At 34.9% G+C, this 16303-nt stretch overlaps 1 protein-coding gene across 4 annotated transcripts; it reads left to right on the top strand.

Moving 5' to 3' along the window:
- The first annotated feature begins 699 nt into the window (after positions 1 to 699).
- LOC140852787 (allantoinase) lies at positions 700 to 15897 on the top strand. Of its 4 annotated transcripts, none has more exons than XR_012135700.1 (15): positions 700 to 858; positions 1330 to 1429; positions 1656 to 1776; positions 2711 to 2784; positions 4214 to 4290; positions 4393 to 4429; positions 4711 to 4796; positions 6845 to 6904; positions 8289 to 8437; positions 10783 to 10909; positions 11699 to 11854; positions 11929 to 12039; positions 14228 to 14297; positions 15160 to 15258; positions 15402 to 15554. XR_012135700.1 is itself a non-coding variant. In XM_073246309.1 (15 exons), the coding sequence occupies exons 1-15, from the start codon at positions 775 to 777 to the stop codon at positions 15528 to 15530; spliced, it is 1464 nt and encodes a 487-aa protein (XP_073102410.1). In that variant the 5' UTR covers positions 700 to 774; the 3' UTR covers positions 15531 to 15897. The 4 variants fall into 4 exon arrangements, 3 of the variants coding, with proteins under 3 accessions (XP_073102410.1, XP_073102409.1, XP_073102411.1); XM_073246309.1 differs by having other exon boundaries at positions 14244 to 14297; positions 15402 to 15897; XM_073246308.1 differs by having other exon boundaries at positions 14187 to 14297; positions 15402 to 15897.
- The last annotated feature ends 406 nt before the right edge of the window (positions 15898 to 16303 follow it).

The raw sequence follows: 16303 nt of genomic DNA, 5'->3' as shown, positions 1-16303 counted from the left end.
CCACCCATTAATCTAGCCCATTGCAATTCTTATCAAATATTAAGAATACCGGAGTTGTGGCATGTTGACACCTTGCATCACTATCACTGTCTTCACGTTCTCTAAACGACTCCATCGGAAGCCAAAATTATCTGTCCTAAGCCTGGAACCTCTTATTTTATTGAGCCGGTGACCGATCTGGAGCCTCTTATTTTGTTGAGCGTCAATTGTTCTGGAACTAGACATGCTCTCACACAATATCGGGCTTCGCCAGTTTGTTTCATATTTATATCATAATATGTTCAATATGTTCGGGTATGTCATATTTTGTGACCTCATGCCTTCAGTTGACGTTTCTTTTTTTTAAAAAAAAATTTAATCAGCTATGTTTTCTTGTTAACATGTTTGTAGCGTCACGTGTATATAATATTGTTTTTTTTAAGATTCCATGATCGATTCCTTTCCTTGAAGTAGTGGAGGGGCACCTGGATATTCTCAAGAGGAAAGTAGTGGAATCTGACTCCCCCTCACGGCAGTCTAATCAGCGCTTGTCCGCTTTTCTTGTACGCTATTGGCAATCTGACGTCATACCTTCCTATGTTTTGGCATCGCATTGGACTCGGATCGTCCTTTTCGAAGGCGACGGCTCTCGCTTACGTTGCAACCAGAGACTGTCGCATCCTTGTCAGAGATACCGAAAATAAAACGAAGTCGTTCATTTTTATTTAACCGCATCTCGTTTCAGTGGCTGTCTGGAGCTTGCAAGCCGAGAACTAAAGAAGGGGATGAGAGAGGATGGAGATAGTGGGATGGAGGGCACTTTCGCTGCTGGCTTTGCTCGCTTCCATCCTCGTTCTTTACATTAAAACCCCTTCCAAGGTTTTCTCTATCTCTTCCCTCTTCCTTTTTCTTATTTCTCTTCCTGAAAACAAAAGAAGAAATTAAAGAAAATTGAACAAAGGGTTGTTTCTTTGAACCAAGGTTTCTTTAGAATCTGGCATGATCGATGTGTATTTTCTTGGAGAATGATTATTTTTTATCATTTCTTGGTTTCATTTCAAGTTTTTTTTTAAAAAAAAAAAAATTCAAGAAGATTGGGCAAACCGTTGTTTCTTCGAACCAAGATTTCTTTCAAATTCGGCATGATCGACGTGTATTTTATTGAAGAATGATTATTTCTTTATCATTTGTTTGTTTCTTTTCAAGGTTTTTTTTTTTTTTTTTTGGATCTTTTATATGTGATAATATCGCCAATTTAAATTTGAATGGACTTCGATGGGCAAGAATAGTGAAAGACTGATGATCGGATTACAAGAAGATAATAACCCTGCGACTGTTTCTTTTTACCAGCAAATGGAGATTAATAGCGATTGCAGCCTTCTCCCCTACGATCACTATTGGATATCCAGCAAACGCATCGTTACACCACAAGGTGTCATCACGGGTGCAGGTATCTCTTGAAGGGCAAGAAAATTGATGAAATCAAAGATTGCCAATTGAATTGATTAATTGCCACCCTGATACTGCGATATTCTCCATCCTGTTTGCAATTTTTATGTTAATGGTCTATGAAATTACTAGTAAAGAAACTCTTTTAGCACAGAAAACCAAGTAGAATGTTGTAATCATGGAGCTAAACTTTGTTCTTGGTTTTTCATTGACCGACTGATGGTCAGTTGAGGTGAAAGGAGGAATAATTGTTTCGGTGGTCCAAGGAGATGACCTGCAAGGCTCGTTCTCTAGGGCACATGTGGTGGATTACGGAGATGCTGTTATCATGCCTGGTTTGATTGATGTGTAAGCTATCATGAAATTCCTTTCTTTCATTCATCTTTATTTTCTAATTTGTATTGGAGGGGGGATGCTTACCCTCCAATAAATAGTGCTGAGATAAAGATCTTGTTATGCTAAATTAGTACATGGTTATCTGTCAGATTCCCCCTTACTTGGAATTGGTTCTGCATATTGTTCTAAGAGAACGAGCTTCACAAAAAAATGCATTGGTGATCGCACACAGATCTTTATTCTGGGATATATAGAGAGAATCATATAGGCCATAAGCTTTAGATATGCTCAGTTACCCATATTAATTGTGTTGGTATATATATAGGACTAGCATTCTTTTACCCATTCTGAATAAGGTAACTACGAGTGTCTCTAGGCCCTTAGTAAGTGACTTCTTGTATACTGGTATAACTTTAAGTCCTCTTAATTCTTAAAGTTATCGAATCTTTCAATTATCCATTGCATTTGGAGTCTTATTTACAATTAGTTGCTTCTAAAACTTGCAATATGACTCAGTTCCTAATTCTTTTCATCAGTTTATGCTTGTATGTTGTGCAGTTTTAGTATTTTTACCACATATTATATTGTGTTATGCACGTGCTGTGAGTTGTTACTGTATTTGAAGGCTCAATTTGTTATCCATGTAAAAGTTTAACTCTGTTGGGTGTAGGACTATTAGACACTGAAATTACAAATGTTAAAAAAGGATTCTGGAATAGAAATTATTTAGCAGGTTAGATAGAATCAATTGTCTGCTGACTTGGAAGTTTGTTTTGATACATCTAGAAATGTCAGTGCCAAGAGTTTAAATATCAATAGTCAGACATATTATATATCAAAACATGGAGAGTTGTATATGACTGATATTATTAATTTCCTAGAATACATTTATTTTAAATTTAAGCTTTCTGTATAACTTTTGCACTCACATGGCTCTCTGTTTCAGCCATGCACACCTTGATGAGCCCGGAAGGGTTGAATGGGAAGGATTTTATTCAGGGACTAAAGCAGCTGCTGCTGGTATACTTAAAATTTTCTCTTTTCTATAACATTTAGTAATTTAATATGCATATGATTATTATCTATCATTCTTGTATTCATTATCTCCCTGTCAAAAACCTAGTTAGCATCGGCATTGGTAGCAGAGATGGTATCAGCTATAAAATTACTTGAATCTAAAAAGCTGAAATTAGAGAGACAACTGAAATTACATATGAATGTGTTGGGTGGTTGCAAAAATACTACTGCAATGACTAAGACATGAAGTGTTATGTGGCAACATATAGAAATGACAACTAAGGCTATATAATATAAAATGTCTAGGCAAGAAAATTTTGGATTTGAGATTTGGATTTTAAGATTGGTGGTACCTGAAATTTTCTGATTTTTTGATACAAAACCAAGTATAAATACCAGTCACTGGTGCAACATAGGCTAGGTGTCTTTGGCTTTTTGAGTTTTTGAAAACACATTTTCCTTCTTGAGATTCTGGAAATTTTTTATGATACATCATTAAAATTAAACGCATTTACTGCTTTTTTCCAAAAAAAAGAGATCTTCTGTAATCTATTTGCAAACACTAAGCTTTTTTGCTGATCTCGTGAAGCTCATTTAAGTACTATAAAAGGATGTCCTGGTGCATGAGTCTCATCCTACTATAGGATTTGAAGAGGATCAAATGTGCACAGTCTTACCCTTATATGCGGAGAGACTGCTTCCGTGTTTCGAACCCATGACATTTATATTACAATGGAGCAACTTTCCTGTTGTGCCAAGGTCCACCCTCTCATTTAAGTACTATACATACCTCAAAATATAGTATACATGCACAACCAATTCATTCCTGATATCCTATGCATATTCAATAGGCAAATGCTGAGACTACCTCATCCCTTGATCAGGCACTGTCAAAAAGCATGGTCAATCATGTTATGTCATGTAGCTGTTCTACAAATTGATGTTCATGTTCAAATTTTTGTTGTGGTAAGGCCAGTATGATGTCACGGCCTGACATTTCTGTAGCTATATGCAAAATATGGTCACTCAAAATGATCAATACCTTTATATCATTATATATTTACATATTAATTCTGTAATTTCATTTACCAAGAAAAAAGGATCTATTGCTTCACCAAATTCTTGAAAACGCATAGGTTGGCATGTCTTAGTCTTCATGCTTTTTATGGATTCTTCTATTATCATTTGCAAATCCAGAAATTTTTTGCTGTGTTAGTTTATGTTGAATCAAACATGTCCCGGCAATATCTTATGTTGTTGCTTCCAAGAGGGCCATTCATCTAATTGCTTTCTTTAGATATATAACTTAATTCTCTTTCTTGAAACTGAAACATTTGAATTTTGTTACAATTTCAGATTTTTAAACATGATCACCAGTTCTTTTTCTTTCCACACCTTCACTTCTAAGTGTGTGCTGATTCTTCTATTTCAGGTGGCATAACAACATTGATTGACATGCCTCTCAACAGCTTTCCTTCTACAGTATCTGAGGAAACACTTAGACTCAAGGTTCAATTACTTAATAAGCTTGTTGTTCATCTGAATATTCATTTATATATTTCTGACAGCCTGCAATTTTATCATGCGAACTCATTTGATTTGATGTAATAGGTCGAGGCAACAGAGAAGAAAATTTATGTTGATGTTGGTAAGGCCCCAAGAATACTACTCTATATAAATTAGGAAAGTTGCCAATTCAAACCACAATGCCCTATTAAATATCCTTGTAACATGTCTTAATTTTTTATTTCTATTTTTGCTTCATTGGTGCTAAACATGCTGCCATTTTTTAATCTGTTCATTTTTCATGATTTCACATGTTTATGTTGAATTGTCATCTCTTATCAACTGTTGGTTGGTGATTTCAAACATTCTTCTTTCCATTTTCATTTTTAACAGTGCTAATATGGCTATGCTTTTTGTACTTAGGTTTCTGGGGAGGTTTGGTTCCAGAAAATGCCTTTAATACAAGTGCATTGCAGGGTCTTCTAAATGCAGGTGCACTTGGTCTGAAGGTATCAAATAAATTACCATTTTATTGATTTAGAATTATGATATCTAGGATGATGCAACTGTTTATCTAGGCAGGCTGTATAGATGCCCAAATATCATATGAATTATTATTTCCACAATGTATTTGAATCAGTTGAGAGCAGAGGAGTTAAGGAAGTTGAAGGGGTCAAATAGGTCTTTAATCTTGCAATCCCATGATTTGGTATAATGCAAATCATTTGTTAGGCAAAACCCCATGGGATCCAGTGGTATAGGTGGAGGAGGGGGAGGGATCGAGCAGGAGAGGGAGGTGGAGAGCATGGGGGGTCGCATGCCTGATCCTAGCAGGACTGGGGAAAAAATAAAGAAAGAAAAAAAGAGAGAGGAGCACAAGATTTTGCCAAACTGGCCCTTAGATGTTTTGCATCATTCAGAAATTATAACATTGCAGGAGTGGCTTCCTTAATAGGTTCTACTTGTCAACCCTCTGCTTAGCTTATTTGAAACTTAACACATCCATAAACCTAAACTAGGTACCTCTGAGTTATACCGTGCTTGAATATCTAGGAGCTTTCTAAACTAGAAGAAGCATAGATAGAAGATACATGGTTTGTTCAATTCACTAGGCAAAAAATGATATGAAATGTGAAACTTATTTAGAATTTCCAATATGGAACACTAATTGTTCTTAGTGAAAGAATTATATAGTTAAGAATTTTTGATTATCAATTTTTGATTGGATTCGGATTTTATGTGAACAAAAGAACATTCAATTGACTCAAGATGTGATGACATGACTTTCAACCATGTCCCTCTTGTTGAAAATATTCGTATCTATACAACAAAACAAACTTAATTCTTTTATTGACCGTACGCAATCTCATTTCTAATTATTCTAAGCAAGGAATTCCGTACCGGCCTGAATCGTCCGATGCATCCCATACCAAGCCAAACTGATGTGGAATCGGGATAGTTCGGTCGGGGAAAGCGGTATACTGGAGGGGGAGAGGAAAAGAGAGGAAAGAAATGAAGAGAGAGAGAGGAGGGGAGGAACAGAGAGCAGACACCGCCATAGGGTGGTGGTGGCCCGTTGCGGCCGCCAGAGGGTCGCGGAAGCCTCAACGGCTCAACTATCATCCGATAAGATTTTTAAACGAGCGAGAAAGAGAGACAGAAAGTGGGAGAGTGACGTATCAAAGGGAGGCACAGCTGGCAGAGGGGCTATCGGAGTTTGTCGGATAGCCGCCATGGCCATCGGGAGGTAAAAACCGCGCGAATGGAGTCGAGGCTGTGGGACAGTGGCGATAGCTCCTATTCCTTCATCATGTTTTTTTAAAAATAGCGATGAATAATGAAGCCGACAATCGATTTGCCAACTTCACTTAAATGAAGCTAGCAAACCCATTGCTGGCTTCACTTTTTGATTTTTTTTTTTTAATCAAAAATAGTGAAACTGATAATAGGTTTGCCGGCTTCACTTAAGTGAAGCTGGGCTTTTTCGGATCTTTTTAAAAAATATCTGGGAAACAGGGCATCGCCCCTATTGACACTTGCGGTGCCGCACGCGTGGAGTGCGCCATTCGACGGCTAGCTGGAGGCTGTCCGACAACCTCTCCGATGACTTTTCCTCCCTCATTTTCTTTCTTTCCCCACCTCTCTCTCTGTTTCTCTCTCTTTTTCTCTTTTTCTCCTCCCGATTCACTTCCTTTGTTTGCATTGGTTCATGCCGGTCCGATCTAGTACGGATCCGTACTGACCCTACCGCCGGCCAGCCGGCATGGGTTCCAATATCGAGTCCACGAACCTTGATTCTAAGGGTGTGGGATCTCTAGATTTTACTGTATGGGCATGCAATAATTGTTATATTTTTAAATGTATGAATTCTATAAATCATGAATACTAGATATGATGATCCTTTGCATAAATAGTTAACTTAGGAAAATGTATTCATAAGCTGAAATTTGGTAGCACAACTCTTGCAGCTTTGGTAGCAAGAATGGTTGTTTATGAGCTTATGAAATATTTAATATTAGATTGGAGATCTGACTCTCTTTTTTGTTTTTTCATGGAGTCTTTTATGTGTCCTTCAGGAATAAATGATTTTCCAATGACAAATTCAACGCATATCAAGGTGTGTTCACAGTCCTTTTCTTCTTTTAGTTTCTAAAGAAGTTTTTCATCTCATCCATTGCCTTATTTTTAATGGAATTTCAAGTAGCATTAACATGTTCAAAATTTGAAGTTTGAATGACATGTATTTTGCTTCATTATGATTTTACAATTTCATTGTTAGATTGCATTAGCATATATAAATGCTGGTAAGTTCTCTCAAAATTGTCCTTATACTCTTAAAAAATTACAAGGCTTGCATCAAGTATGTGTATTATACATGTTTTATTTGTCAACCAAGTTACATTATTTTCTTAAATGTACAGCTGATTTTTTTTTTTTAATGGGTTAAGTCTTGATAATTAAATTGCCAGGGAGCTGAATCAAAAACATGGCTCTAGTCATTCATTAGTGTAATTATGGAGTAATAAACACCCACCTGACATGATTCCTAAACAGGTTACTTTCAGACATGAATAGGAAGTGTAAACATCCTGTATTTTTTATGTTTATGTAAATCTAAAAATTCTGTGTAATTATATCTGCAGAAAAAAAATTTCAACTCTAGGCCCTCCATGATGTCCAACTACTCAATCTGACCAATTAGTGAATCGATGTGTATAACTACAAAAGAAGGTTTGCATGAATAAATCAGTAATTCAATTATTTCCTTTGCAACTGATTAGTTTAATATTTTATCAATATGATGAGTTGCAAAGGGAATTAATACTTATGTCGGTGCTTTTACTGATGGAAAAATGGATTACTTCAGCAAAAACTAGCTTATTGATTATTGATATAATGTCAAATCGGTTGAGCTAGATCTATAAACCTCTTCTTATAGGCTAAGTCAGATCTACAAACTGCTAAGAGAAGAATTTTAGGAAGGTTTTTTTCAGAATTTTGATGTAGTGTAGGTTATAATTTTTGAAGCTGTTGGATGCAACATATTCTTCACTTTCTTTTCATTTTCTTCCCTTTGTGCTCTTCACTTGCATGCTTTGTCAAAATCCTATTCTTCTGGCACTATGTTCAAGAAAACAATAATTTTCCTATGTTTAATTATGACTACTTTGAAAATGGAGGCCGTGCTTATCAGCATCTCTTCATTTGGATATCTTCAATATTTTGAAAAGGTTGCACTTATCACCATTTCTTTATATCATCAGTTTTCCCAGGTGTCACTAAGGACCTGTTCTTTGGTCATGTTTAGAAAGTCAATTCTTTTAGTCTAAAGCTGTGCCTAATTGCCTATAAACTGAAAAGAACCCCCCCGTTTGATCTTTTAGTGGAATAATATTTCTAAAACTTTTTTCCATCAAAGCATTCATTTTCTTTTGCCATTCCAAATGTGGTGTGGATACTCCATTCGGTGTACTTTTTGATATTTTGACTAATTTTTGTAGGAGGGGTTGTATGTATTGGCAAAGTACAACAGGCCCTTACTTATCCATGCAGAGATTGTTTTGGATTCTGAAATGAAGGTAGAGATGAATGATGGTGGTTCAGATGCTCGGTCCTATGCAACATACCTTAAGACCAGGCCACCATCATGGTAAGCTTCCTCTAATGATCTTGTTGAACAAAATGATCTGCTTGGTCTATCCTGGTTATTTTGAAGATTCGAACCATTTTTTTAGAGGTTCATGTTAGTCTTGTTGTCCTACTGGCTCATGCTAATGAATTTACATGATTCTTTTCAAAGCATCAGCCAATTGTGAGCCGAAGTTTTTGTGCTTAACCCTAGAGTAGACCTGCCTCATCTATCGTCAGTTTAAGTAGCTCGGAGGCTAGCCTTCAGCAAGATCAGAATTGCACTCTTGCAAAGTTTTTGGAAAGATCAAGTAAGTTAAATAAAGATCGTCAAAATCACTATTTAAATTGGAATGAAGGTTCATAAAGCATTTTTGGAACATTGTGATTGTTATGTAACATAATTCAGTTTTATTTGTTAAAAAGATAAATGCGTCATAAAAGAAGTGTCAAAGTGATATGGGATCTTCAGATTTTTATATAGGATTTTCAATATCCATGCGTGCATAGAGGGGCAAGTGTTCAATTAACAATTTAAATCCATTAATATCAGAGAAAGGAGCCACAGAATTCACTAACCATACAAGCAGTTTAAACTGATGAAGTTTACATAACCAAATTGATTTGCTTTCATCAATCATCATCACCATTCGTTGATTTTTTCAAGATTCTAGAAGGTATTGATACGGTCTTATGATAAAACATGAGTTTATTGCTTTGAGAATTAATCATTAAATTTGAAGACGTTAACTTGGTTCTTAAACCTGCACCATGAGCTGATAATGATATTTGTTTTCTGTTTTTTCATTTTTTTTAATTATTTTTTTAACCTGGCTTTCAAAGTCATGGTTTGAATAAGATTCCCACATAATATCCAAGCTTTAAGATTGACTTCAATGCAATTATGGGTTTTAGTATGATGGTTTTTGTGCAATTTAGCTAGGTAAATTGATATCTCGACACTAGAAAAAGGGTCTAGATAAGCAATCTGAAGCCAAACTTCTATACTTCAGGTCATACACAAACAGTGCATAAAGATATTATGTGCTTTTGCTATAGAGGCTGCCTTGAAAAGGGAAGGAATTTATGGATTCAGCAAGCTGGTTTGGAATGAGAGATACTATATATTTTCTTTGAAAAAAACTAAAGCTCAGAATGTCAGTTATCCTTGCTCAAAAGGACCAATAATTAACACATGCAGCAACCCTGCTCAGATCAGCTATGGTTAGTCATGTTCTTGGTTCATTCATACTCGAGGTCATGTCACCATGGAGGCTCCATCACACTGTCTAGGAGGAATCTTACTGCCATGATGATCTAGAACATACTCTGGGAATGTCACTTTATATTTATGAAAAATTAACAAAAGAATTTCTTCTAAAAAAAAATTCCAGCATTCTGTAAGTCCATCCTCTATACATTAGGGATGCTGGTTCAAGGATAATCCAATCGGATGTCTCAAGTGAAGAAAAGTAATCTCACGCTATTCTATAATGGCTGTGATAATATTTTCTTTTTTATGGTAGAAATAATATTTTCTTCATTCTACAGACCATGAAAACTATGATCTGATTTGGGCCGGAATGTTGGTTCCATAAGCTTTCAAGTTGGTGATAATTGAAACTATCTTTTCACTATGACCTTCAACAGGATATTTCAAATGCTAAAACATTGTCTTCATATGTCTGAGAGAGTCTAAAACTCAGAGGTCTAACTGAAATTCAAAGAAGCAAATCTAGACCTTGAATTCTCGATTTTATGGTTGTTTTTGGTTTTTCTTTTCTCTTTCATTCATGTTGCCTGATACCATATGCCATATGACAACTGTACTGTTCTATTCTTGCTGTTTATCTATGTAGAGAAGTCCACAAGCGAAAGCTCTAAAATCTTATCAACAGTTGGTAGAGAATAAACCATCTCATTATGATTTTAGTTCACCCTTTTCTCGTGAGATTAGGGCTCAAATTTGCCAAGTCATTAGATTTAATTTAGTATACAAACCTAGGCCGTTTTCATTGTAGGCTTGTAGCTATATCAACCATGCTTAATCTGGTGATCTAAAATCAAATTAAGATTCTCATTCCCCGAGTCACCTGAAATCTAATCACAGGGTTCATCAAGAGACTTACCTAAACCCTATTGTTAATAATTTTGTAATTATGCTTTGACAAGTATTTCTATCCATCATTATTCTTTTTGTGTAATGAGGAAGACTATTCTGTGTTCAATTATAAAAACATCGGTACAAGGATTTGGATTTGTATATTTTTTCTGACTTCGGTTACTTCCTTTACACTGCAGCAAACAACATCTTTTTTTTTTTTTTTTTTTTTTTTTTTTGCTTTTTAACCAGTAATGTTCTTATAGGGAGGAAGCAGCCATTAGAGAGTTGCAAGAGGCAATGCAAGATACAAAGTTCGGTGGTCGTGCGGAAGGAGCTCATGTTCATATTGTCCATTTGTCAGATGCAAAAGCTTCACTACATCTGATCAAGGTAGTACTCGTATGTTTAGAAAAGTCAATACAAACATCAGTCCCATTTGCATTAATGACCCATTTTTCTTTTTTATTATTTTTTTCAAATCCAAACAGATGGAAAAGTAATGGTTAACTTTTATTTTACTGCAAGGAGATTTGTGCAAATTAGATAAATTGAATGGTAGGGAATCTGATTGGATTTGGAGCCAAAGCCCGTCGACTTAAATCTAGTCTAAATATAAATATTTTTAGTATAAATACAAATCTTTCTAGATGTCCATGATTAATAGAAACACTCTAAAATAAACATAAACTATGTTCTGTTCTATCTACATTAATAGTCTGGCTTTTTATAATTTTTTATCATTATTAATGACTTAATTTTTTTTATAATTTTTTCATACCATCTGCATTAATGGGTTGACCTTTTATACTTTTCTATCCTATCTATATTTATCAGCATATCATTTTAATATTGAGTATATCCAATACAGTTGAATTTTTTATTTTACACCCTCTCTCTCTCTCTCTCTCTCTCTCTCTCTCTCTCTATATATATATATATATATATATATATATATATATATAATGAAGTATGTCCTAAAATCATATAATGAAGTATGTCCTAAAATCACAAACACAGTCAATATTATGTAGCTCGACGCTATCACACTATATGCTTTGCTTATCAAATAGATGAATTGTATGCTCATGATCCTTTTAATTCTTCTTTCACTGATGATGGGAAGGGGCATGTAACCTTCTATAATTTGGCTTTACATAGTTTGCTACTTTTTGCTTGCAGGATGCAAAAAGCAGTGGTGCTAGTGTGACTGTAGAAACTTGCCCCCATTACTTGGCATTTGCAGCTGAAGAAATTGCTGATGGGGATACACGCTTTAAGTGCGCTCCACCTATACGTGATGCAGTCAATAGGCAAAAACTATGGGAGGCTCTGATGGTACTGAAATATTGCCAATGAAAATTATTTGCTAAATGAAGCACTCTGTCACATGTTGTAGAATTGTATTTCAGGAGCAACATATAGATATGTTAAGTTCGGATCATTCACCATCAGTACCAGATCTCAAACTCTTTGATGAAGGTGACTTTCTAAAAGCATGGGGTGGGATTTCATCTTTGCAGGTCTGTGCTCGTTCTTTTATTAGATGTCCGGTCATCTTATGATGTAAATATTTAACTTTTATTTTGCATCCATTCACTTATTTTTAATTGTTTATGTTTAGTGTATCCATCATGCAGTAGTGTCAATACCAAATTTATTCAGTTATTCCTTCTGTTATGTAGGCATCTCATATCTACTAATTTAAGTGACAAACAAGAGTTGCTTATAATAAAGATCCATGAGATTGATTATATTCTTGTTACTAATGTAGCCTTTACCCCAGCGTTTAATCAAATATCTTATGTATCAATAGGTTCTATGTTCGCTCCACATTGGATTGCCAATTTTGAAGCTATGTGGCTACATTATAGTTGTACAGTCTTCTTTTTAAAGTTACATTGCTTTCATGACTTATAGATGTAGCTGGTATTTGATTAGAACTTTGCAACTTAACCTTGCAGTTATTGCATAGCATTTAAGCTAGCTAGATACCTCAAACTGGCTTTCTCCACTGTCGGACAAGTGCTAGACCTGCACTATGACATTTTGAATTCTTCTAAATATAGAAACCTATTTTTATGGGAAAGCATCCAAAAGTTCTGCAGGACAGACCTTGAAGATTTGATAATTTTATCCATTGCAACCTCCATTGCATTATACTAACGGAACGCACAAAGAGACACATATATAACATAAACTGTACTTTAGAAACCGTAAATTTACATTACAGGATGTAAATGGTCTTGACATGGTTCATAGATCTATGTTTTGATGCATCAACTTCGAATGACAGCATTCTTTCTAAGCATGGGTCAACTACATCATATTTTCTTGGTGCACATGATAAATGTGCAGGTCATAGGTACCGTCTCTTTGTAGGATGGTAGACATGGTACATACAATACTGGAGTGCATTTAATCCCAAAATGCTTACTAGTGGAAATCAATGATGCATCTCTCAGAATGAAATTTGACATTGCTGATCATGATCTATGGTGTATAAAATACCTAGAGAATAGAAATCATTTATGTTAAATGTCTCTTGTCTATGCATCAAGTGAGCACAAAATGACTGGTAGCAATATAACGATTTAAAGTATGTATATACTATTTGCAAATCTAAGCAGTTCATTTGAATCTAAGTACTTTAAAATGTATATAGATTAAATTTCAGCTGAATTGCATGCTTCTATACTATGAATCAAATGAAGACATAGCATCATACTGTTAAAGTTATTCATTTTTCATCGATTTAATGCACTAATAAAAGTTCTTGACACTGCTTATGTTATAGACTATTTGCAAATCTAGGCAGTTGATTTTAATCTAAGTACTTTAAAACATATATAGATTAAATTTCAGCTGAATTGGATGCTTCTATACCATGTGTGTATATGTGTAATATGTATATGTAAAGATACATACATACATTTGTATTAAAAAAAAAAGAGATACATATATACAAACATGCATATGTGTCTGCATATGTATGTACATACTGTATGTATGTATTTAAGCATGCATATATAACTGCTTAACTGAATCTTGTATTGAACTTCGAATATTTTGATGCTCCATGTGTATTGAATATTGGCTCTATATTGATATTGAAGCAACATAGATACAACAATGTCATATGAGAAATCCTAGCAACCCAAATCCTAATAAATGCATTTTTTTTCCTTTTAGGTTTTTAAAATCTAAGTGTTTATTGTAGGAGACAGTTTACTAAAACTTTGATTAATATTTCCCTGGTGCTTGTATCGATACTAGAGTTACCCAGCATTGACAAGTAGGAAAACCGTAATTTTGTTTAGGCTGGATTCTAGTTTTGGTGTTTTGTATGTATCTCTCTCCATTGGGAACTCTATATTATTGTTCCTTTTTTTTATATATATAAAGGCAAAACTTGAATGCCATTTATTGTCCATTAGTTGGAGACACAATTGGATATCATAATTTTCTTTAAAACAGGTTGGAAAACTTTTATGATAAAAAATATGATTTGCATGCAAATTTCTTTTGTTTATATTTTTTTGAAGAATTCCATACCATAGTTGTCGTGCTTGTGAGTGGCAGCTTATCATTAAGGTTTTTCTCGTCTGTTATAATATGTATTTTTGAGATTCTTTAAAGAGGTCAGTAAGGCTGATGTGAATGATCGCAGTTTGTTCTTCCTGTGACATGGTCTTATGGACGAAAATATAGGATTACCTTGACTCAGTTAGCTACTTGGTGGAGCGAGAGGCCAGCAAAGCTTTCAGGTCAAATCCATAAGGTAGTGCATTAATCATTAGTATTATTTTTCAAAATATTTGGTGTCTATTACTGATTTCAAATTGAAAACCAAATGGTGTTAAAAGTAACATGATACCTTTAAACAATATGAACCTGCCACTGATGCGCTGAGTAATTTTAATCTGAAATTTTTTTTCTGATATGATGATAATAAAATGTCACATACAGAAATTTTCAGTACTCCAAATGACAGTTGACATGTTTCCAGAAACAAGTTAGATTTGTCGCTCAATTGATGCAGTAAGTTAAAAAATTGGGGCCACAAGGAATTATTTTTATCCATATTAAATACAAACGGAATGTGAAACCTTGACAAGTTATGATACAATATTCTTAGATTATTTTCTCTTAAGTAGCTTACACCCATAGTTTAAAACATTGACATGTACACGAGCCTTCGTGTTAAGAACTTGCTGATTAAAGAGCCATCCACATTTTAACAAGGAAGATCCTCCCATCATTTCTTTGTAGTGTATACTTAACAGATTTTTATCTAATACATCTAAAGGCCCCTTCATATCAATATGCCTTAAGGTATAGTGGATGCGAGTTTAATTATCAACTTGTTACGAGTCTTCTTGTCATTGTACAATCACACAATATGCAATAATACAGGTTATTTTGGAACTAATCAACGTCCATACTCCATGTGGTAATTTATGCTATGCTTTTCTTGTTCTATCTGTTGTGGTTTACCATATGATTCCATTGAATTTATAAGAATAGGGAAAAGGCAACTATGAAAGATCAGAATTGATATGACCAACTACATCTGTAACAAGAGAGTCATATGCAAAATATATTGGCATATTCATGCTCACAAAATCATTTGTATGCTTTAGGGGGCCATTGTGAGAGGAAACCATGCAGATTTGGTTGTATGGGAGCCTGAAGTGGAGTTCGAACTCGATGAGAACCATAAAACATACCATAAGCATCCGGTATGTTTCCATGTAGCCTGAAGTGTATTAATTTTTTGAAATTCATGTTCTACTTATCATGCTTCCATGCACAGTGTTCAATTCTTGCCTACCAAATTATGCAGTTAAAATTTAACATTATTTTGCTCTTCAAATTTATGCAGACTATTTCACCCTACATGGGCATGAGACTGTCTGGAAAGGTATTGGCAACTTTTGTGAGAGGGAACATTGTATATGGCAGGGGAAAGCATGCCCCAGAAGCTTGTGGTGTTCCAATACTTGCAAAATAAACAGTGGTGATAAGTCACTGCCTACATCTCAAGAGTATAAACAGTTATTAATTTTTCTATTCAGAGGGAAGAGGACAGTTCTCACGTTGACCCATAAGCTTATGTTGTGTTCTTTCTTCCAATCGTCTCCTGACAGGGAAGGACCTAAAGTCCTTTCACTTTCATCGCCCGCTTATCCATTTTGTGAGTGGGTCACTCTGGACTGTCTAGTCTCCTCTTCTTTCCAGACATTAGTGAGAAGCCACTTTCCATATATTCTGCTTTTTCAGGAGTAAAAACCTGTGCTCTGGTGATTCTACTCCAGACCAAATGCAACATCAATGTTTTAAAGTGCTAAAGAAATAGATGGTGAACATGATTGAGGTAATGCCCGTGGTGATGATTTAATCATGCATGGCACCTGATATTATTCATACCACACAATAACAAAAATATAGTGGTTTTAAAAAGCTCAATGCTAATGATCATTGAGATTACGTATTGTCAATCCTTGATTAGTTTTGGCTTGAGAAATTTTTCATCCATCCATCTAGGTTATCAAGGGTGTGGCTCTCCTAAATGTAAAGCCCAAGTGAGTTATTACAGGAATATGCTGCAAACTTTACCTCAAAGAGCTTGTACATTGAAGGGCTATAGCAAACTGTAAATATCACACGAAACTCTCCCACCACCCATTAGAACTAGATCGAGGTTTACATCAGTAAATACAAGTGTGTGTTGATATTAAGAATGTGAATTCTGTCCAAGAGTACTGCAATAACTAAATAAATGAT

The sequence above is a fragment of the Elaeis guineensis genome, chromosome 12 (genome assembly GCF_000442705.2).
Source record: "Elaeis guineensis isolate ETL-2024a chromosome 12, EG11, whole genome shotgun sequence".
Classification (NCBI taxonomy): Eukaryota; Viridiplantae; Streptophyta; class Magnoliopsida; order Arecales; family Arecaceae; genus Elaeis; species Elaeis guineensis.
This window is presented reverse-complemented; position numbering and strand designations above follow the sequence as displayed.